Source organism: Urocitellus parryii, chromosome 5 (assembly GCF_045843805.1).
Source record: "Urocitellus parryii isolate mUroPar1 chromosome 5, mUroPar1.hap1, whole genome shotgun sequence".
Taxonomy (NCBI): domain Eukaryota; kingdom Metazoa; phylum Chordata; class Mammalia; order Rodentia; family Sciuridae; genus Urocitellus; species Urocitellus parryii.
Genome location: NC_135535.1, coordinates 197,497,057 through 197,521,384, shown reverse-complemented (window position 1 = coordinate 197,521,384; position 24,328 = coordinate 197,497,057). Strand labels below are relative to the sequence as shown.

Below are 24,328 nucleotides of genomic sequence, written 5' to 3'. Positions count from 1 at the left end.
AGGCCAGTCCAGGCAGACAGACTAGTCCATGCAAAGGTATAGAGGTGTGGTACTTTTGGAGCAAGGAGAGTTGCATTTTTTTTCAATTTTTAGTTGTATATGGACACAATATCTTCATTTTGTTTATTTAGTTTTCTGTGGTGCTGAGGATCAAACCCAGTGCCTCATGTGCAAGGCAAGCAGTCTGCACTGAGCCCCAGCCCCAGCCCCAGCCCCAGCCCAGGACTGCATTTTTAAAGTCACTCTGGAATCCAGCTCTTTGAGGCATTTGATTTCTCCTAAAATCTTTGTATTTGCAAATAACATCAAAAGGGTCATGGAAAGCCAATGGCATTTTGGATAGGATAGGATAAATTTCAAAAGTGACCCTGGAATATCAGAGAAATCAACTGCCTCTCTTTTCTTGAGCAAGAAAAACAGTGAGGCATATATACAAAATGCAAAATAGCAGAAAAGCCCAGGAAGGAACAGAGAAGTCCTACTGAACTGCCAATGGGAAGATGGAACCAATGGCAGTTGGTTTTAAAGCAGAGGTTAGGCACTGAGAAACAGGGCCCTTGGGCTGGCTCTGCCACACAGGAGAAGGCAAACTCTGAGGAAGTCTTTTCAAGGTGAGCCACAGTTTCCTCATATGTCAAACAAAGGTACAGAACTACCTCTAGAGTCCCTTCATACCCCATGTTCCTGGAGTCAGTGACATTTGGGAAGATTGAAGGGCTCTGAGAGTCAGAGAGGAGAAGCTGGAAGTTGGGCCCTTCAAGGCACAGATGGAAGAAGACTGGAGTCTTGCATGGGACCTGAACCAAAGGCTGGGAGGTGATTTCAAAATTGCCTTGTACACGTGATAAATTATTTAGGGAGCATAATCAGCTGTTCTCTGTTTCTGGAGAGATGAGAACAAGAAGAAAGAGAACAAAAGAGAATAGGATCAAATTGCATGGAGACTGTTAAATAACAGGATGATTTAGCCCCGGAAGTCACAAGCACGCCTTTTGGGGAAGTCTTTAGAAACAGTCTGTCTGTCCAGGATGATTCTGGACAGGGTCACCAGCTGTGGCTACAGGCCATCAGAGGAGCCAGATGTCATTTCATTGCCCTTCCTAGCTCTCTGTTTCTGCTGTTGTATAATATTATGCATAAATAGAGTAATACCAAATTACCCCATTTATACATTTTATGTATCTATTAATATGGACAACAGCTTCCTTTCCATTTTACCAGTAAAGTTTTGAATACAAATGCAACTTGGCCTCTCCCCATTACAGCTCTGCTTTCAGAGCTAATTGCCTTGCAGAACACTTAAGGAGTCATTTTTCATTATGATGGTGAGCAAGGGGAAGGCAGATGGCACAGTCATGTTATTGATTTGATGATCCTTGCCTGGCTTGTTGGATAAATGGAACTGAATGTATGGTCACTACATCCAGACTTTTAGGGGCTTCAAGGTTCAATTCAAATTATATCAGACAGCAGGTCCAGGGGACAAGAATCCATTTATTCCCCAGGGCTTCTAAATGATGATCCTTGGGACCATGTAGGAATCCTCAAACCACTTCTCTGGAGTCCTGTGGACCAATTTAAGTCCCAGCTCTCAAGGAAGAAGCTAAGGAACTCTCTTTTGAGTTTTGCCAGTGTTTTTCAGGCATGACTGCTCTGGACATGCTGTCCATCAATTAAGGAAGTTTGCTTAATTTGCATGAGCTATGCTCATTTGCAGATTATAAGTTGGACAAATGGAGATGAATTACTCATTTTTCTGAGGGCCATTAACTTTTTCCCTAAAAGCCCTTTGAGAATGATCATTGTGGCCTTAAGGTGTTGATGCAATTATAGCCAACGTTCAACATTTGTAGAATGACGTTTCTACTGCTGGTGCTTGCTCCTCCCCTGGGACTTACATTAAGAATAACGGATAAAAATACCTTTGGTAAATGCTATTGGCACCATGATACTATATGTGACAGGATCTGAGATTCAACCCAGAACTTTTATCAAACTTGAACACACTCCCTCTAGATATTCTGTGGAACCTCTGGCCTAATGACATGGTCCTCAGAAAAATGTTTATGTGGGAAGAAGAAAAACCTTATTTTATTAGCATTTCAACACTTTGCTGGTAAGAAGAATTATTTTCTAAGATTACTTAAATTTCTTTTATTATCTAGAAAGTTTCTGTCAGCCTTTCTGGGCTCTGTGTGGCAAATATTGTGCAGTAATGCCTTGTAAGAGGTGAATTATTGTTATTTTCTTTTTCTAGCTAGATTTTGCAGCATGGTACAATAAATGTGAGAGAGGGATAAAGTCCTTTCATGCATGAGGGATTCAGAGATTTTGGTTCTAGTCCCTGCTCACCTACAAACTCACTGATCACAGATGTATCTCTCCCCATCTCTAGCTCTCCAGGTTGGTTTTCTTTTCAAAATATAAAGTAGGAGGCTGGGGTTTTGGCTCATTGGTAGAGCATTTGCCTCGAATGTGTGAGGTACTAGGTTCAATCCTCAGCACCACATAAAAAATAAATAAAATAAAATAAAATAAAGGTATTATGTCCATCTATAACTAAAAAAACTATAAAAATATGAAGTAGAAATAAATGACTTTTAAAACCATTTCCAGAGCTCTAAAAATGCTAACATTCTTTGACACTTACAATTACCCATCCATCCTTAAAATGAACAAAGCAGCCACTATGGACTGAATGTTGGTGTCTCTCCTCACCTTCCACCCAGATTCACGTGTTGCGGGGTGGGGGGGGACTTTGAGCAGGAGTATATAGGTTTAGATAAAATCATGAGGATAGATCTTCATGATGGGATTAGTTCCTTTGTAAGAAGAGACCAGAGCCCTCTATCTATCATGTGAGCTTACAGAAAGAAGGTGACCATCTGCAAACCAGGAAGAGGACTTTCAACATATACTGTTATGCCAGGTACCTTGATCTTGGACTTCCTAGCCTCTGGAACTCTGAGAAATATACATCTTTGTTAGTTAAAGATTTATTTACCCATACATACACTAGTATTTTAATGTACAGATCAACTCACTGAGACAGCAGCTTTCTCTTTAATTCATGACCAATTAAAAGTATAAATTACAATTTAAGTAATAGGCAGTTTCATACAGACCATGGTGTTGGCTATTACAAGAAATACCAGGGGTGGAACTAATTTTTCCTTTACCTTTTATCTAACCATGAAATTCTTATTTTGTGATTTTTGCTTCATAGTTTGCTTACTGTAAACAAATCTTGATTTTCTCCTTTAGCTTTGTAAGTTGAACTTTACTTGTTTCCTGTTTTCCTCTTTGACCACAATAATTTATTAAACCAGTCAATTATTATTTACCAGTCATTTCTAGAAGTACCAGAAAGAATGACAGGCAGGATAGAAGGAAAGGAAAAGAGAAATGTGTTGGCCGTGTCTCAGAGCTGTTGGTCTCATTTTTCACGTCTTAATCTCTGACTTTTCATGTGAGTTTGTTTCTAACTGCTTATCTTGAAAACAGTTGAGTTAACTTTTAGGGCTAACTCATTTCTGCAGCATGTTTAATTGATTGTGTTTTCTAGTCTTTGAGTTTCTTGTCCTTATGTTTTTCTTTGCTTGCATTATACATAGTTCAATTTCTCTTGTGGTAGGGACTTTCTCCAAACAAAGGAAAGATAACATGGCACCATCAGTATCAATGTGCACATACCACAACTCTGTTGTAACACTGTTGCAACTCTATACTATAGAAATAGAATGCCCAATCAGAATGTGTATTACTATATGGGAGACAAAGAGCTGGCAAGTATGGAGGAACTAATAAGAGGTATATAACCCAATGCCTTCTGCTTTCAGTGCTCAGCCTTTGGATGTGAATCTGTTGGGCCAGTGCTGGCACTAATAAATGCTGCTTTCTGCTGAATGTCCTTGTGCCCTGATTCTCTGTGAGAATGCCACAACACTTCAATTAGTCATCACACAAAGATAAAATTTAAAATCTCGAATGGGAGGACTATAACCATATCATGTCACAGTGACACTAGTCAATAAGAAGTATGTGCTATGCTCAAAAGTAAGAGGATAATTTCTCCCCTCCAGCTAAACAAATAAACAAAACTGAAAAGCTTTAGGAGAGTACTTTGGTGTGAGTTTTTCCGGTCTTAAATTCTTACTCCCTAATTATTTACTATGTGGCTACAAGTAAGTTTCCTAAGCCCTAGGACTAAGCAATTAATGCTTTTGATCTATCAGCTATATTTTGTGAGATTATCTGTCCTGGATGTAACTAATATGTGACCTTTATTCCATGAGATTCAAAATCATTTATTTTTCTATTCATAAAGGGTGGAACTCAGATGTGCTCTTTCAAGTTTAAATCTAATGGTTTTTAAAAATTATCATCCAAGGAATAAATTAAAGTTCAAATCATGAAAATAGAATGACTATATATTTAATATGTGCTACATTGAAAAATATTACTTGCTTTATTGTTTTATATCATCTTTCATAATATTCTAATTTTCATTGAGTCTTAAATCTAAATAACGAAATTTTAATAGATATATCCATCAAAAGTACTCTTCTAGGCTTGATTTCAGTTCCCAAGATATGTAGCTTGAATTCAATATGTATCATAAAAACAAAATCTATTTTACCAAGATTATGGGCTTGAGGTGAAATACACGACATTTGTGCATATATATCTTTTCTGTGTCTTTTTGGAGGAAGAAGGTCTATAATTTATTTTACTCATCAATTAAATATTTACTAAGCAATTACTAAGTATCAGGAACTTGTTGGTGAGTCAGGATTCAAGGATAAAATAAGACATAGCCACTGGCCTCAGAGAGCTTACTATCTGGGGAGAAAGTGAAGAAACATACACAGTGACTTTGATAGATGTCAAAAAGCAGTAAAGAAGTGAACCAGCAAATCCTATGAGATTTCTCAGTGAGCAAGGACACTCTTGTATGAGGGGACTGAAATGGCTTTGTGGAAGAGGGAGTGACATATGAACTGGGCTTTGAAAACAGGGCACTGAAAGGAAGAAGGCATTTCAAGGACACTGGACAACAGTAAGTGTGAGAACACATATATACACAGGATCATAGGAAGGAAAACAGGTCTGGACTTGTAGCAGTGATCCCAAAGACATTCTACTAAGTCATCTTCCTCACTTTGTAGATGAGGAATCTGAGGGTTTGAGAGGCTTAATAATTGCCCAAGGGCCTCAGCTGGCCAGTGCTGCTGTACAGGTAGGTGTAGTGAGGATTCTGTGGTGCAGTCTAGAAGGGGGGCTGTAAAAGGCCAAGGATGGACTCATGCCCCAGAACAAATAAATGCCTCGACTTGGTTCAACAGGCCATGAGAAGTCCACCAAGGTTCCCGAGGAAAGGAGTGATGTGACTGGGGTTGTGCTTTCCTTTGGCAGCTTGAACAAAGCCACAGAGGGAGGAAAAATGGAAAAAAAAGATGTGCTTTCTATGGTGCAGGGGTCAGGTCTACAGACCTGCTTACAAGGAAAAGGGGAGAGAGAAGAAGGAGGACTAACTCCAAGGTGGCAACCTGAGGCACTCTGAAGTGGACTTCACAGAAACAGTCAAGGCCGGGGAAGAGCTGGTCTGGGGAAGGGGGGGAGGTGACAGGAGAGGAGGAAGGGAGGGTGACGTCACATCCAAAGAGTAGGAAAGCCAGGTAAGGTGCTGCTGCTCAGCAGAGGTGAGGGGTGTTGGCGACGCCCCACAGGGTCAGGAGCTAGCGAGAGCAATATCCCTGGGAGTGCAGAGGGCCTTCCAGCCCCTGAGGAGGGCCCTGAGGACACCTCCTGTGTGTAACTGGGCAGGAGAAGTGGCCCCACAGAGGGGAGGCACTCTGAGGCCAGGGCCTCTCAGCACATTCCCCTAGGTCAGTGCCTGAGATCCATGGGGGCACCAAACACCACAGGAGGAGGTTTCTGGAAGTTGGGGCCTATTCACCAAACACTAAGAGACAGGGTGACGAGAGAGGACTCGGGAAAGGGCTTTTTTATTTATCACTCTCACTAGAAGAGAAAACTATTTGACTTTCCTTTCTGTTTTGTGCTAGCACCTACCACAAACTTGTCATTATGGGTTTATTTGGGTGATTGTGTCGTGTCTGTATTCACACGGGCTATAACTTCCCCAAGGGTGGAAGCACCGTTGTGTTCATTATTTTATATCTAGGGCTGGCGCTGAGCAGATGCTTTCAAATATTTCTTGAATGAATAAAGGTAATAGATAAAAATCCACATGACCACATTTTGGATAGAAGAAAAAGTTTTTCTTACTGTTGATTTCAGGGTCTTTTGAATATTAGATATTTTTTGAAGCAGAGTAATATTTATCAATAATAATCTCAGACACTTATTCCCATCCCTGTTGTCTTGGGGGCCTTTGGCCTAATTTTATAGTTTATTTTGCCACTTTTTTCTTTCTCCTTTATTAAGACACATGTACTGGCTATAAGAAATATTTGGATTTGAGGGTAAGAACATAACATGCCACAATTTTTATAATGAATTCTTGATACAACTCAGTAGTTCTATTTCTTATTCAGCTCCCTCTAACAAAGGAAGTGCTAAGATTAGATCAACAGATGTGTCTCTACAAGTGTGAAGATATTTATAGAGGCAGAGTTATGAAGGAAAAGGAGTCCAGAGGGACAGAAACTCCAGAGGCTTCTGGAAAATGGAGATTTGCTTTTAAAAACTGGCTTCAGAGGAAAGAATACTCCACTGAAAACCCGCAGGCCTGGAGTCTGTCTCTGAGATCATGGAGAACATTCTACCTCTCACTGGCATTTTGAGATTCCTTTCACTCCCTTCTAAAATAGGGGCATTGTTATAGTTTGGACCTGGAATGTCCCCCAAAGGTTCAGTTGTTGAAGGCTCAGACCCTAGTGAGGCAGTGTTCAGAGGCGGGGCTTTTGGGAAACCACTGGATCCAGAGGGCTCTGATCTCATCAGTGGGTGAATCACAATGGAGTCATCATTTGATGGCAGTATTGAAAGGGGGTGGAGACTGTAGGAGGTAGGACCTACTTGGGGGAAGTAGGTCACTAGGGTGTGCCTGAAAGGGTATATGTTGTACCCAGCCCCTTCCTCTCTTCTTTCTCTGTTTCCTGGATGCCACCAGGTGAGAAGCTTGGCTCTGCCACTCCCCTCTGCCATGAGAGTTGGCCTCACTGCAGGCCTAGAAAGGGAGCCAGCCTCTGAAACCATGAGCAAAATAAATCTTTTCTTCCCTAAGTTGATTTTCTCAGGTACTCCATCACAGAAATGGAAAGCTAATGTTAGCACTATGAACTACTTACATCTTTCAAACATATATTTTATTCCTTATAAGAATATTGAGAAATAGACTTTATTAACAGATTATTTAGATTTTTTTTTAATTTAAGGAGTGATGCTCATTAATTTTTGTCACTGACAAGCAAGGCATAGGAAAATAAGGTTTCTCAAGTAGTCTTGAGTAGTTGGAAAGATAAGTAAAAATACAACTTAAAAGTGAATTACTTGGGGCTGAGGCTGAGCTCAGGGGTAGAGCCCTTGCCTGTACATATGGGGCACTGGGTTCAATCCTCAGCACCATATAAAATAAATAGATAAATAAATATTTTGTGTTCATCTACAACTATATATATTTATTTATTTATAAAAGTGAATTACTTGCTCTTACTTTCCCAATATGTCTTAACATATTTGGCAGTGAAACTATACCAAGGGGCTGGAGTGAAATACATCTAGGAGTCCAACCCAATCCCATCATTGTATACATGAGAATACAGGGCTCAGATACTAAGCAACTTGCCCTGTTCACACAGCTATCCAGTGGCAGAGCTGGGTCTCTATCTCCAGGATTGTGACTCTAAGTCTGTAGTTAAAACTTACAAGTTTAAATTCTTTTCCTCTGACTGCCTGCCCCTGTTGCTATTACATACAGTCATAGTTTCATTAGCAGATGTGCCACAGCTTGCACATATTTTACCTAATTGCTGCAGTTAAATCGCCAGGAAAGATAAATTTGTCCTCTTTGCCCCCTTAAGCCCAGTGCTCAGCAGAGATCTTATTGGGCTTTCCTCTTTAACTGGGTTTAAAGCTTCTTCAAGAATAAGGGCAACCCAGAATATCCCTGTCTTCATCCAGAGAAGCACTGTATCGTTCAGGCTGAGGATTCAATGGCCCTGGGTTTGAATTCTGCTTCACTCAGTCAGTGGCTATAATGGCCATTATAGTGGCCTTGGGCAAGTCATTTAATTCCTGTGGGAATTCAGTTTTTCATCAGTAAAAGCAGCTTCTCAGAGTCATTAAGAGGGTTAAACCAATGAATATACATAGAAAGCTTCTAATACTAGAATTACTAGTTCTCTTCCTCCACCTCTTTCCATTTGGGTAAGACAAAGTTCTTTTTGTCATTGTTATAAATAAGAAAAGCATTCATGACACAGTTGGGTAGACTATTATTTTAAACATTATACAGTGTTTCCAAATTATTCTAAAAAAACTGATCATCCTGCTAAAACTTCTAAGCCTAAAGTAGAAAATTTCAAAACCCTAGGCTTTCCAGCAGTATTCTCTTTGGTAATGTCAGAGTCAATCATACATGGGACAGGATCATGGCAAATTTGACTTTTAGTTGAAGCACATAGCTTCTTTGCAACCATGGACATTTGGGACCCCGGGATTTTTAATCCAAGTGAGAAAAGTTAGTCTGTTTCTCATTAGAAAGGATCCATAAATTGTGAAATCCATAATCTTCCATCACAAAGTGACAGTGGTCATTATCATTTTCAATTTATGCTTTTGAAGAGCTTTATTTGCTTTAACCACATTTCATTGTAATATGACTCTAAAATGCGTGGGGACAGTGCTGTCCAGGGTGACTGGAGATACGCGTGGTTGTCCATGTCATGCACCAGAGTTACTTACTGTGTCCTGTTTTCATGGGAATGCCAGTTTTGCAATGACTTTGAGGTCAGAGGAGAAAGTGGCTGCACAATGAACATGTGCCAACAACAAAGATCTGCATGAGCCCACGAGAGTCTGGCATGCTCCTTGGGGCTTGCTCACAGCAGAGCAGAAGGAAGCCGCAGGGCTACTGGTCGGGGGAGCAGGGAACTGATGAGTCCAGCTCTCAGAATGCCACAAAACCTGTTTAAAATCTTCTGCTTTACTATTCTCAGCCACCTAGAGGGAGAATTGCTCACAAGCACTTAAATTCATTATATTAAAAAAAATTAAAAAGATTAATGCTTGGGTAATCTAAGGGATGAATCCGTAGAGTTTTTCTTTTGATCTCTGATCAGTTGAAAGCCATGGGGAAGGTGGTTCACACGTGTCAGACAGACACTAACAGGGCCATGTCTAATTGTTGCTTGTTAAACATGACTGAAACAGTTGTTAGGAGAAAGAGAATGAAGTCCAAAGACAATGCCGTTTTAAATTTGAAATAAACCACGAGGTACTACTGAAAAGAGATGGCCAGACTAGCACCTGCATGTTTCTAAGTCACTCATTTTTTGGTGCTAACAATGTTGATTTTAATTGTCAGTTTGACTGGGATCAGGGAATACATAGAAACCTGGTAAAGCAATGTTTTTGAGTGGGTCTATGAGGCTGTTGTCAGAGAGAGAAGAGTGTGACTCTGAGTGAACAGGATGGGAACGATCCAATTGTGTGGGGACTCCAAGAGAACAGACAGGAAAGGTAGATCTCTGCCTGAGTATATCCTGGAGACGGGACACATTCCCCTCTCCTCCACTTGGATATCAGAACTCCAGCTTTCCATCTTTTGGATTCTCAATACCAGTGGTTCCCAAGTTCTCATCCTTTGGCCTCAGACTGATAGTTAGACCATTGGCTTCCCCAACTCTGAGGCCTTTTGACTTGGACTCAGCCATAACCAGCACCACAGGATTCTGCAGTTTTCAGACACCGGTTGTAGGACTTCATCACACACACGATCCCCTCTCAGGTACCTACGTGTAAGTTCTGTTGGTTGGGCCTTTCCGGAGCACCCAGACTAATCCAATCTCCATGCTCACAGGTGCTTCTGCTTCCCATATCCCCACATTCTCTCCTAAATGTTTTTATTCATGGCAATGAATAATGCATATGACACTAACATTTAGGGAGGAACATTTCAAAGAAGTAGAAGATTTTTAAAAATATTGTAAGAAGACTCTTAACCTAAAATAAACACTAATCCAATCATTGAATAGCTACATGAATATCTGAAGACATAAATGGCCCAGATGCCAAGAGAAAACTCCTGGGCTCTGCCTTTCACATAGCGGGGGTAAGGGCAGGTATTTCTGTCCATGAAGACTCTCCTGTAACTCCTCCTCAATGTCCCCAACCTCCTACCTAGCATCAGTCCTGAGGGAGGCTCTCTAGAATACAGGGATCTTAGGAGAGGAACCTAAGAAACAATGAATACATTCTATTCCAATTGTTCATTTCATTTAAGTTAACTGAGACTCAAAGATGGAAGTGCTGTTTGAGAGTCACATTTTCCAGGCTTCCGATCACACCACTACCACCACCACCATCTTCATCAACAAGAGCATTATGAACATCCTTTGATAGCAGGAAAACATGTATGGACTTTTTGTTACCAAAAAAAAATACAATAAATCAAATTTTAGCAATGAAATAGCTAATGGCCACCTTTCCCTCCCAAGCTCCCAATAATCATTGGAATGTATCTCTGCTCAAATATTGGGTGGCTGTAGGTTAAGTTTTAGTTTGGTATATACACACCAAACATTTTGATAAAGAGTGGAGAAAATTATCCATTTGGTTTTTATATTGATGTCACTATTTGCCTCGTTCAGGGAAAACAGATGATAACATTAGAACATTTCTTTCTATACATGCTGGCTTCTTTTTGCAATGAAGTCAAAAGAGTTTTTGTTTTGTTGTTTCCTGACATTTTATTATTAAAAAAATTCAATGATATAGAAAAATTGAGGGAATTTTATAATCAACACCAGTATATTCCCATCACCTAGATTCTATCAACAGTTTTCTTGTTTTATATCTGTCCATCTACTCATCTATCATATTTTTACTACATTTCAAAACAGATTCAGACAAGAGATAATACTGTATTTTAAAGGAATAGAATCAAAGAAGAGTCTTACTTCTAAAAGTATAGCTAGAAAAATTATTTGATTTTCTAAAAGACAAGAAACCAGCTCATCCTGAATTATGCACACAGTACTTAACATTCATTCTTCTGCCTCTGGAAGATGCATGTTAGCTGTTTCAGTGTTTTGTCTCCTTTTATCAACCTTGTAGACATTTTCAGTACTCATCCAAGTACTTGGCTTTCTGAAGACCTGAGCTGTCGACTGTAGAGCAGTAAGTTCTTTGCCATAGATCACCAGGAAGGATTACTTGGAAGGCAGGCAGTAAGTATTTTTTGTTCTTCACTATACCCTCTAGTATACCCCCCATCACCAGTCTTTGAATGTAGAAATACAGTGCTTTCTATGCATCATTCCTCTCATTTATGAAGAGAATTTTATATCACCTATTTATAGCCTTATCAAGGAGACCAAATGTGAAAAATAGGAGAATTTTTGCAAAGAGTACAGTTCTACACCATTTAGGATGGCATCAAGAGAGCATTAAGAATCATAAAGCATCTGTAAAAAAACAGCAGAAATGATGGTCCACACTGCTACTTGGCTCTTTAAAATCAGCCAAAAAGGATTTCAAAGGTTAAAGGGACAGAGTATTGGCAGTTGTCTTCACTCTCCCCATCAGTAAGTCATCTTTTCAAGGATCTAGAAGAACCTTGGGGTATATCACAGAGACTTGTTTTCATTAGTAAACTGTTTGTTTTGGAAATCATCCCAGCTTTAAAACAATACTTCCATTAGCTGGGCACAGGACCTATAATTATCCATCTTATCTGACCAGGGCCAAACTCTTCTACTACTGCATGCCATTTACTTTGGTGCTGCTGGAAGGAGAAGAGCAAGACATTCACTCAATGTACAAGAAAGTGCAGAGAATGTCCATTTATTTGCATAAACATCTAAAAATGAACTTTGGCTAAAAATTCCTGCAACAAGATATCATTAGGTATAATGAATGATAGAAACCTTCTGTTTCCATGTATGGGAAACATTCTGCTACTTGAATAGCTAAAGCTTACAAGGTATAAAGTAGTATATTTTTCACTTTTAGTGTGTGGATGAACACAAATCAAGAAAAGTGAGGAGCGAGGTCAAAGCTAACTGGGGCAGCAAGAAAAGATAAAATAATTGGGGAGGCAAGTTCATCATCAATTACTGCTGCTGAGAACCTGCCAGATCTGAGGGGAACTGAATAGAAATATTTGAAATCCCCCTTGCCCTTCAAAAACATCTATTCCCCTAAGAGTTGGGTAGAGAAAACAGTAAGGAGAGAAAAAATAGTAGAAATTATAAATAGATGGAAGAGGATGTATAAGAAGAAAAGTAAGTGTGGCATGTGATCTGACTGTGAGTTATACTTACAAAATGGACAATGTCACAGGAATGAATAAACATCCACAAGGAGACATATAATTACGTCCTTTGCTCTTCAGGTAGCAAAGGAGAATCTGAACAAAAACTGGCTACACTTATTCTAAGGGCGAGTTCACCTGGCCCAGGGACTCCACTGGTCTAGTCTTGGGAGCAAGAATGTGTCATAAATGCACTGAGGTGGTTGTATCAAGCTATCATTCTCTGACGCCACTAAATACCCCAAATGCACAAGTCCCCTAGGGTGAAAGTTTGTATGCTAATAAAATTTTAGCATGCTCTAAATTAGGACCTGTAAAAGTCCTTACTGTGCTATTTAGCAGTACTCTTTCTTCTTTTCAGTCTAACTGCTGTTGGCTCCTCCTTTACCATACCTGACTGCCCAGGTGGTGGGGCCCCTGATGATCCTCGTGGTAGACAAAGAAACACCGTCAGAACAGCAGCTCTGTTTCCTGCACAGGGTTCGATGGCTATGGGTTTGGGAGCCCCCTGAAAAAGAAAACTCAAGTAAGTTTGTGTAGTTGGCGCGACATTACTGTTCTCCTTTCCACTCTGTCCATCTTCCAGTCAGCCCAACTGCACAGTCCTAGTCGTCAGGGACACACCCTGGGTCATTTTAACTCTGCTCCAGCGTAGACATGCAATCCCTTTTTATTAGAACAAATGAATGCACCCCTCTATATCTGATGTGCGGCTAGTGAGCCACAAAGTTATGCAATGTTTGTTGTTTCTTCCCAATTATTTCCCCTCACTAATAACATTACACACAACCCCATTTATTTAATTAAGTGATCACCATTCCAAATATTCTGTTGGCATATCTTTATTTATTTATTTATTTTTTACTTTTTAAATTTATGTTTACTGTCTGTATTTAAAGTGTACAACATGTTTTGGTACATATATACATGTTGAAATTATTACTATGGTCAAGCAAATTCATACATCCATCACTTCACATAGTTAACATTTTCCTTTCTGTGATAAAAGAACCAAATGTCCATACTCTTAGCAAGATTTCACTCTGCCACACAATGTTATTCATTATAGCCCCCCTGCTGAACACCAGATCTCTTGATTTATTTTTCCTATGAAGTACAAGTTTATATCCTTTGACTCCCTGTTCTCTATTCCTCTCTGTCCTGGGGGTACTCCATTCTCCTCTCTGCTTGTATATACTTGGCTTCTTTAAAAAATTCACATGTGAGTTCATGTTGAAGTATCTTTAATATCACTTTAGTGACATACATATTTAATCATCACCCACAAATACACTGGTATATGTAATGTAATAGAAATTAATAGAGTAAACGAATATGTGATAATGAGAATAATAGTAAGCCAGGTATGGTGGTGCACACCTATAATCCCAGTGGCTCAGGAGACTGAAACAAGAGGATCATGAGTTCAAAGCCAGCTTCAGCAATGGTGAGGTGCTAAGCAACTCAGTGAGACCCTGTCTCTAAATAAAATACAAAATAGGGCTGGGATGTGGTTCAGTGGTGGAGTGCCCCTAAGTTAAATCTTCAGTAAACTCCCCACCAAAACAAAAATAAGAATGATAGTAATATTAGTGTTTCAGTGCTAATTATGGATGAGAGTTAAAAGTGACTTACATATATTAATTTACGTAAATCTTACAACAACCTGAATACAATGAGAACCTGAAGGAAGAGGTTAAAAACACTTCCTCAATTCATATAGCTGGGAAGAAGTAGCAAGGCTGGCATTTAAGCTCAGGCAGACTGCCTCCTGAGTCTATGTTCTTAAAACACACAACACAGGGCTGGGGATGTGGCTCAAGCGGTAATGCGTTTGCCTGGCATGCGCTGGGCGCTGGGTTTGATCCTCAACACCACATAAAAATAAAATAAAGATGTTGTGTCTAACTGCAAAATAAATATTAAAAAGTCTCTCTCCCTCTCTCTCTCTTTAAAACAAAACAAACAAAAAAAATCCACACACAACACAGCTTATGACATGTGCCACCCCCACATAAAGATATGCTCAATCACACACGTGTGCACACCCCCACCTGCACACAAATGTATACACAGAATTTAAATACAATGTAATCTTTGAAACAGTGAGGATATCATTTTATCCTAGGAAAGGCTGTTTTGGCTCTATCATTCATAGAACTATAGGTGAGACATGGCTGCTATAGCAAAGTGACATCTCTGCAAAAAGGCAAAATTAAAAAGAAAAAATGCTGCGGCCTTAATCATTAGAACAAATGCTTTATTCAGATTTTTTCCCACTGATAATATTTGAACTTTTCAGAAGAAATATAGATGTATGTAGTCACTCACCTAGAATATTCTAGAATATTGCCATTTCCAGAAAGTTTAACGAGGCATTAAAGATAAAATATGTCCCCTTTCATGTAAAACTTAGACTAAAATTTCTGGTGACAACGGTTTTATGTGGTTATAAAGGATTTCTCCTTTATAGCAACATAAATCTCATGTTTTAAAATTATCCTCATATAGATACATTTTGGGAGTTTTCAATATAAAGGTGAAAGTGGCCATGGTAGTAGAAGCAAAGGGCATTAAAATGTTCCAAGAAAATGCTCTTGGCCATGTTGCATTACTTACATCAAGTGCATGAACTACGGTTTCATACTTTAAAGCTTACATTTAATTTAACAGACTTATTTTTGAAAAATGTTAAGTCAAAATCAGCATAAGCACATAGATATTCTCCAATGATGTAAATATTTAGAGAATAGGCATGTCATAGTCCAAGCTAAAAGAAAAATACTATGAATGTTTCCAACCATATTTCTAGGCAACTAAAATTTATTTTAATTTAGTAAAAGCAAAGTATATTTAAAGGTCAATTGGTTAAAATACACTAAGAGAATGTAAAATGAAGTCAAAGTTTAAATAATAGTAACTTATTAGAAATACCCAAATCCCTTTCACTATGTCTAAGAAATAACTGATAGTTTCCATCTCCAGGCAAGGTTATCTCTCTTAGTTTCCAGTTTTCTGTGTAACATCTGACATTACTTAGAATATACAAAGTCATGGTAAAAACAACTTGATTGCAAAAATTAGAATAAAATTTTATGATTACAGAAAAAATGTTGAGAAACTAGAGTTTCTTGGTTTAGGGAATTTAGAAAAATAGTAAGATTTGGTAGTGTGTCAGCTGATCATGTTGCCAAGCTACCTTAGAACTTTTTTAACACCAGCACAGAAAGATTTTAAATATCAAATGCTGGGTTTAAATATCAAAAGCATCAATGGAGAGAAAAATTAGTAAAAGATAACTGTAATTTCCAGTGGAATATGGCCTAATTATTTAACACTTCAAACTTCAGAGACTCAGTAAAGGACTGTGAGTATAACATCTTGACCTCAGAAAAGGAACAAGGCCTACATAAAAGCTAATTCTGTAATATCTCCCTTAGAGTAATTCTCTCACTCTTACTTGCATTATACAGAAAACATTTTAAAATCTCTTTACATTGATAAACTATATAAAAGATTATAATTCTATCTTAAAATCAAATTGGCTTAAACTTGGTCTATATTTAGCTATAAGAACTTTTATAAGAGGATATTTGCAAAATCATGAATTATTCATTATGTTTAAAATATTAGTTGCTAGCACAGTTCTTTGGCAGTTCTGGAAGGAATTCACATAATTTGTAAAAATGATTTCCAAAGACTTTGTGGGTAATATCACTTTCAGTAAAGGATTCAAATTTTTTAAAAAGGGACACTTAGCACTTGGATTTTACAACAGAAAACAGCAAAACCCCACAAATGATAATATTTCTAGTACCTTGAGGTTTCTTAGTTGTTTTGCAATAAATACATAAGCGTGAATCAGAATCATTTCACAATGACATAACATGTTCACTGAACTGTGCAATTTATCATGCGTTTTTCCATGGCTGCCTTTGAGAGAGATAAGGCAAGGGTTGGTTTGCCTACAGCACTCAGCAACTGGGATTTACTTCGAGGCATTTTCATATTTGTTGTACTGCAAAGAGCTGGTGTTAGACTGTGCCAGAAAACAACCCTGACAGTTATGTAATTAGTCCTTGTTTATTAAGCACACAGCACTTTTACAAAAGACTTATCTAGATCACTCTGGTGTTTTTGAAACTGCTGTACTCTTATTTTCAAGTCATTATTTTCAGGGGCAAAACATTTTATGTTAAACTCTTTCCATTTTTAGCTACCAGAGACAAGTTACCAGAGAAGCTTCTGGAAGCTTAGGGATTTTCAAGATTATGGCTCTTAAAATGCATAATGTGTTCTGAAACGGAGACTGCCAGCTGAACCCAAGATCTGTCCTGGAAACTGCCACCACATGAGTTGCTGCAGGTCTGAGAAACACCAATGGGCAGAGCTGGTTCCCTGTTTCTTCTGCTGCTGGCCCTTGCCAAGGGTGGGTGAGCCAGTGAGCTGCTTCTAGAGATCATGCTGAGGCTAGTCACTGGAAACCTAGACCTCGCAATTAGGGACTCAACAGAACCATGTGGTGCCTTTGGACTAGCCATTACAATTAAGCCAGGTTAACTCTTGATACTCAAGGACTCAGAAGGTTACAAAAAAGATGTTATGTCCCTTCTCAAAAACTTTCAATAGTCCCAAAGTAGGACTTGCAAACTCAAATTCCTTCAAGGCCCAGGTGGGTAACTTAATAATAATAGCTAATATTTATTAAAGGCTTACAATATATCTGGTGCTCTACTAAAATTTACATGATCTAATCATACCCCCTAATGTGGGACTGTTTCCATTTTACAGGTGATGAAACTAAAGCTCAAAGAGTAAACTCTTATATTAAAAGTAATATAACCAGGCTGCCAACCTGGTAGGTGGTAAAATCAGGATTTGGCCTATGCCAGTTACCTTCACAGCCTGGGTGACTAACCTGAGTCTAGACTGTGCATACCAGTTAAGAAGACTGACTTAATTTTCCAGGTAAGACAATAAAAAGTGGTGGGCACTGATTAGCTTTGAAGACATTAAATCATAAACTATCTGCCAACCAAAAGAACATCTGGGGTCCAAATGGACTTGAGGGATGACCCTTTTCTGTGGACTGAGTTCAAATGGCATTCCAGGGCCACCAGTCTTAGGTCTACTCCCTTATCAAACTTTATCTTTTATTTTTGACAATTTCTGTCCTACAATCTCACTGTCCCACAACTGTGTCCAGGGATTCCAGGGGTTCTGCGCCTGCTTCACTCAGAGTCCTTCCACTGTCTTGGACATCCTTCCCCCAGGTCTCTTACTTTTTTGATCTTAAGCATCCCTCAAAGCTGGCTCAGCTGTCACCTCATCCATGAGGTCTTCCCTGGTCTGAGGTTCTTAGTCCTCCCTTTTTACTTTGTTTTTCCTCTTATGATTCTCTTTATTTTTCCCTTGAATGACAGTTGTGTAAACAGTCTATTGACCCATTAATCAAGCTCATCGTGGGTGGTCCTGTTTTTGTTATACTCCCTGTACTCACTTCTCTTTGAAATGCCCATACTCTGTGCCAACTTTTGGGGACTTGTGTCTCCCCATCTATTATTATAGGTATTGATATACATGTCATATGTCCCTGATCCTCTAAGGCAGGCACCATTTTTGATTCTTCTTTGTCGTACCTGTAGCATCTATTATGGTGCCTTGAATGTAGATGAAAAAGCAAAGGGATGAATGAATGAACTTGTCACAGAGGCCACACAATGAGATTACTATAAGGCATGATAATTTCTATCTAAATTATTAATATTAAAGAAAGACGTTCAGAAGAGAAATGAGAAATGATTGGGTTGTGAGAGTCTTAACCCAATCAGTGATTTAATCTGCTGATAGGGATTAACTGAGTGGTAATTGAAGGGGTAGGGTGTGGCTAGAGGAGGTGGGAATTGGGGTGCGGCTTTGGCTTATGTACATGTATCTGTTGAGTGGATTCTCTCCCTTTCTCTGCTTTCTGATCAGCATGTGGGCTGTCTCCCTTCCATACTCTTCCTCCGTGATGTTCTGCCTCACCTGGAGCCCCCAGGAATGGAGCCTGCTGTCTGGGGTTTGAGACCTCTGAAACTATGAGCCCTCAAATAAACTTTTTCTCCTCTGCAATCGTTCTGGTCAAGTCTTTAAGTCACACCAGCGAAAAAGCTGACTAACACACTGACATTATGAGAGGTGAGATGATATTCTCAGGGCAGTACAGCTAGTGAGTAGCACATTCAGGATTGGAACTCATATCTATGTTCTAACTATACCCAATACTAGTGATGCTAGGTTCTAAGTATACATATTACTAAAAATATGTAACTTAAGGCCAAGGAGCTTCTCATTCTCTCAGCTTGGCTGTTTATAGCAGAAACCAAGCTAGGATTTCAGTAATGAAGTTTATACACATATACATGTCCCATTCCTGACTAGCATTCAGAACATATGAATCTAGGGCCAACTTTGGTATTGTCTAGGTGGGTGATCCTGAGTATGTTACTAAGTCAACTGCCCCAAAAGGAACATGAACGATAGATTGGATAATTTTTAGGGTCTCTCTCTTCTTCAACATTCTGTGATTATGATTTATGGATAACCACCAGAGTCAGTGACATACCAATACCTCATACCATGTCTAAATGTAGTGAAATTTAAAAATTTCCAATCCTTAGTAATTTTTTTTCCTGCCCAGGCACTTTAAATGGCACATCTAATTATAAAGAGCGTTATTATACCATATGATGAATACATCACATAAGACTAAATGGCCACCATCGCATGCCAAAAAAGCAATTAGAAAATTGAATCAAAGAATTAAGGATTGATGTGGATATGTTATACCTGTCAGCAGTAATAAGTGTTTTGACAAGAACAGAATAAAGTCTGACAGTGTGCACAAATACTAATCTGATACATGAGTGAAATATTAAAAATGCAAACAACTACACATTAATCATGCCAACATTTCCCTTCTAAAACACATTTAATGCTATTCTTATCAGAACCCATCTATAAATAAAAATGAGTCCTTTTCAACAGTTTGCATGACTTGTCAGTTGCAGTTTAATGAATGTTTATATTGATATGAAATTTAGTTTTTAGTCACAATAGTAAAATTGAATTAATTTACTGAACATTGAATTAAGTCAGACCAGGGCTAGGCTCACAGCTAATCAAGTGTGTTGATCCTGTAGGATCAACAAATACCAAGATTCCAGATCTCAAAACAGATTCTCTGATTTCATTGTTTAGACTTGGGGAAAAAATCAAAGTGGAAATCATATTGTTTCCTCATTTACTTTTTGTTTTACATGAAATGATAAAGGGGAAAATATATTAGCTGGCTTTACTCAGTAGGAGAAAAATTCATACTAATAAAAGAAATTAACCTAATGGGCACTTCCAAAAACAGGGTTAAACTACATTAGAAGCCAATTCAAAGGGAATAAAGTACTACATGTGGGAATAGGTAGAGGAATAAAATATAACATTCACAGAATTAGTATGCAGTTCCTGAGATTCTAAATGTACTCAAACTGTAAACTATTTTTATATCACACTAAATATTTTTCCTTGTTTGAAATGCCTCCATGTTCAAGCTCTGTTCTTAACAGACACAAGCATATGCACAAAAATACACACAAACTGAAGATTTATATTTGCAGTATGAAGATTTATATTTGCAGTAGTTCTTATTTCACTGAGTTTTACTGTCATTTTAACTGTATGGCAGTGACTTGGAGAGTGAGGAGGCCGGATTGTGACAGCGGCAGTGTTGCCATGTATTTTCCCAAGGCACTTAGGTCCCAGAAAAAGTAAAATGGGAAAAACACTATCTCTTTTAGAAATTTAATCATGCTTTTCTCAGAGTCGGTTATTAAATAAGAATGTTCACAGAAGGTGACTTTGAATAGATTATCTTTCAAAATTCATTCCTAACAATATTTTTCAAAATTTCAAAATAGTTATCTATGAAATAATTGTCATAGCTAGATTTTTAATAGTCTGTACTTTTCTCTATAGTTCAGTGCAAAAAGGAACTTAATCACTGTGGTTCATGTGTGAATTTCTTTTAAAAAAATATTTTATTTTTTAGTTGTAGTTGGACACAACACCTTTATTTCACTTGTTCAGTTTTGTATGAGGTGCTAAGGATTGAACCCAGGGTCTCGCACGTGCGAGGCGAGTGCTCTACTGCTGAGCCACAACCCCAGCCCTCATGTGTGAATTTCAAAAGTGACTCCATCCTTTCTGGCCTTGAAAAGTACTGTTAAGTGTGAGGGACCATGTCTTCCCAATCAACTGAACTCCCATGTTGCTCATGCCCAGACTTGTGTTTCTGTCCACCTGGACTACCTGCTCACACCTACCATTTCTGCAAGATCAGACTCCAGCCTCTCTGTCTGAAAGAAGTTAGCCCAGGTCAACCTAGGCCATGCTTGCACCTTCTCTGCTCTATCTCAGCAACTAGGAGTAAATCACTTTCCCTTTAACCAAAATTGAGAGACAGTATAACACAGTGTAAGAGAACAATCCTTAGCTCCCAGCTAACCAAGTTCAAGGCTGTGCTTGCTTCCAGATGTGAGCTTGGTCAAATCATTTAACCTCTCTGTACCTCCAGTTTCTCATCTGTAAAGTGGATCTAAAATACCTTATTCCCAGTGTTGCTATGAGGACTAAGAGAAATGTAGATATAGATATATACTTCCATTAGTATATCTATATCTTACAATATAAATGTATAAACATATAGTAAGTAGTACTTGGTAAGAGTCAGCTATTATTGTTATACCTTTCTATCCAGTTCTCACTTTGCTTTGAAATTGTTCTTTGTTCCATTTGAAGATGCTCAACTCAAAAGTAAGTCATTTGAAGGCAGAGGACATATTTGGAAAATCTCTGTTAGTGGCTTGAAATCAATCAATTAAGAAATTTAGCTGGGCTTGGTGTATCATGCCTGTAATCTCAGCAGCTCAGGAGGCTGAGGGAGAAGGATCAGGAGTTCAAAGCCAGCCTCAGCAAAAGCGAGGCACTAAGCAACTCAGTAAGACCCTGTCTCTAAGTAAAATACACACTAGGTCTAGGGATGTGGCTCAGTGGCCCTAAGATCAAGCCCCAGTATTCAACCCCCACCCCGCAATCAAAAAGAAAAAGAAAATAAATTCAGCCTCCAGGAGAAAATTCTTTTGGGTGTTGGGCGCTTATAGGATGGAGAAAAGCTAATCCCAGTGCCAGCCTTCCTTCCCACACATGGCACATCAACGCTGTCATGGAGGGTCTGCCTACTTTCCCACTCTTGTTCCTGGTCTTACAGTCTTAGCTGTCAGCCTTATCTGTTGCATAGAGTAGAGTAGACCTTCCCTGGCACCTATGACTGGGTTGTTCAATAAATATTTCATGAATAAATGGGTATTGGCTTTTTCCCTTTTGGAATAGTGTATAAGGTAAATCGTAATTTTGTGGCAGAACCTTATGAAGAAAACTTTAATCTAGAGCAGACAGATGTAAACAAAAGGAAAGTTAGAAAATCCAAATCTTAGTATTATTCCCAGAATGGTCCATTTCAAAACGTGTTATGCCATTAATGCAGCATCGCCTTGGGAACATAGCCAGTAGGTCAATTCTATTTAAAAGGCAAACACACCAGCTACTGCGTTAGAGGCCACAGAAGCCACAGAACCCACTCTGGTGGAGCATCCTCCCAAGCTGACTGCCACTCAGATGACTTCTGAGCTGAATGCCCAGCAGTTATGCTCTGAGCTCTAGGCAGGGGAGTGGAGAAGGTAGGAGAGGATCTGAGAAGTGCTGGAAAGATGTCACCTTGCAGTGGATGGCCAGGAGTGAACAGGCAGATGGTTTGTCTGGGAAACTGCTGGGAGTTCTCTGGGGATAGAGCCTTGAAATTGTTCTGAAAAGAGTGATGAGGCCTGAGGGTACAATTAGGGCCCTCCAAGCAATTCAGGCCCTTCATCAGCCCCCTGGCACTCTCCTGGCCACTACTGGGATTATTGCTACCTACTTCACACATCGTGGTGTGTGGTGAGCTGCTATATCAAACGTCATCCCAGAAAGACTTGACAAACTATCAGGAACTTGGCACTCTTTCACTAAACCATTGGCCAAATCTGTTACACCAAGTGCACATTAAATTAAAACATTTACTTCTGAAACTTGAATCATAAAAGTAAATCAAGAAGCGCTATGAAAACCACTGTCAGCAGAAAGAACAAAAGTGCAGATTTGGCAATATTCTTAATGAGGAATCAAGTGTTAATAGATCCAGCATAATAAATGACTTTCTACTATGATTGCTATACCAATCAAACCTTTTATAAGTAACAAAAGCATGGGCAAAACTCCGAATGAAAGAGTTTATTTGACTTGTTCCAGAAATACAGACATAATTACCATTCAGTAAAATCTGTCTGGGTCTCTCAGAAGGGTCATTGTGGATGAAAGTTCTCCTAGAAAACTGAACATTAACCCTACAAGGCCCAAGACATTGCCACTTTAAGTTTTTTTTTTTAAACTAGTGTAAAATTGCTTAAAATAAATATCCTTTGTTTTTCTACCAGACTATAGTACATTTAATATTGTCTTGATGCTCCATGATCAACATTACAAGTATCAGTTTTCACATTCTGCTGAAGATACATGGAACTGCTTATGTGTACATGAGCAGCTGGAGCCTAGGGAATTCTTCTCTTCCCTCCCTCTGCACTGCCCCTGAAGCCACCAATGCCATCTTGCTCAGTGCTTATAGTTTTACTTTATATAAAGGCAGTCTTAGGATCCTGTGGCTGCCAGTGAGTGACATGGCTGCTTTTCCACAAAACACATCCATTATGATGCAAAGGTTGAAATGATATTTGCAAATGCAAATGTTTGATATTCAGAAGGACTTTTCTTATCCTCCACAGTACCATCTTCCTGTTGCTGTGGGCGTAGTAACCTGTCAGCATCTTTCCAGCACAGCCTCATTTCGACATTCCTAGACCCACGGACCACACACATCTCCTTGACAGTTTGTAACAATCCTCATATGTCCCTTGAAGTTCATAGGCAGATGAACCTAACTAGTTTTAAGATTTTGACAAAAGACTTTGGAAATAATCTTACTCTAAAGTCTAGTAATGCTTCACCAGGCCCAAATGGCTTTATGGCTTGTGAAGCAGGCTTAGGTTCAAATCTTAGGGGATCTCAGGAAAATGATTTAATGTTTCTGTGCCTCAGCTTCTCTACATCAAAAATAGAGATATAATAACTATCTTCAAGGTTATGCTGAGGATTATAAAAGCTAATACATGCATAAGACACTTTGCATAGTGACTGGGGAAAAGTAGTTGCCTAAATTTTTATATTAGGTCAAATCATTTACTTATATAATTTCTGTTAGTTAAAACAATTGAATATCAGCATTTTTTATGTTTTGGCCTTATCAATTCCCTTCCTCTTCCTCTAAATTTGTTTTAATGACCCATGGTAGGCAAGTAAGAGAGATTTATATGTCAAGATGTTTTCTGATCCCTCTCTCTCTTCCTGCATCATTTCATTCTCTCAGACTTGGTCCCAAAGTCTGGGAGCAGTATTCTAGTGTGTGTGCATTGAAGTTGGAACCAAGTTCCAAGCTCAGACATTAGCCTATTATGGGGAAGATGATCATTGATCAATGCAAATGTTTGAAAGTTCAGAGGCAAAAGTCATTTCCAACGATACATATTCTACCAACCTTTCTGCTTGCACAGCAAAGAGAAAAAATATTTTATGGATGGATATGCTTAGAAATGCCCCTAAGTGTGTTCTTAGGTGCCTCTAGTTGGCCCAGGAAGTCTCTTT

The 24,328-nt window shown here is 38.9% G+C and overlaps 1 protein-coding gene across 1 annotated transcript in view; it reads right to left on the bottom strand.

Annotated features, from left to right (window-relative positions):
• Atrnl1 (attractin like 1) overlaps nucleotides 1-24,328 on the bottom strand; it is a 694,860-nt gene that overhangs the window by 82,096 nt on the left and 588,436 nt on the right. Inside the window, exon 28 of the mRNA XM_026389193.2 lies at nucleotides 12,896-13,010. Coding sequence (XP_026244978.2) covers nucleotides 12,896-13,010 — 115 coding nt within the window. The remainder of the gene's footprint in view (nucleotides 1-12,895; nucleotides 13,011-24,328) is intronic.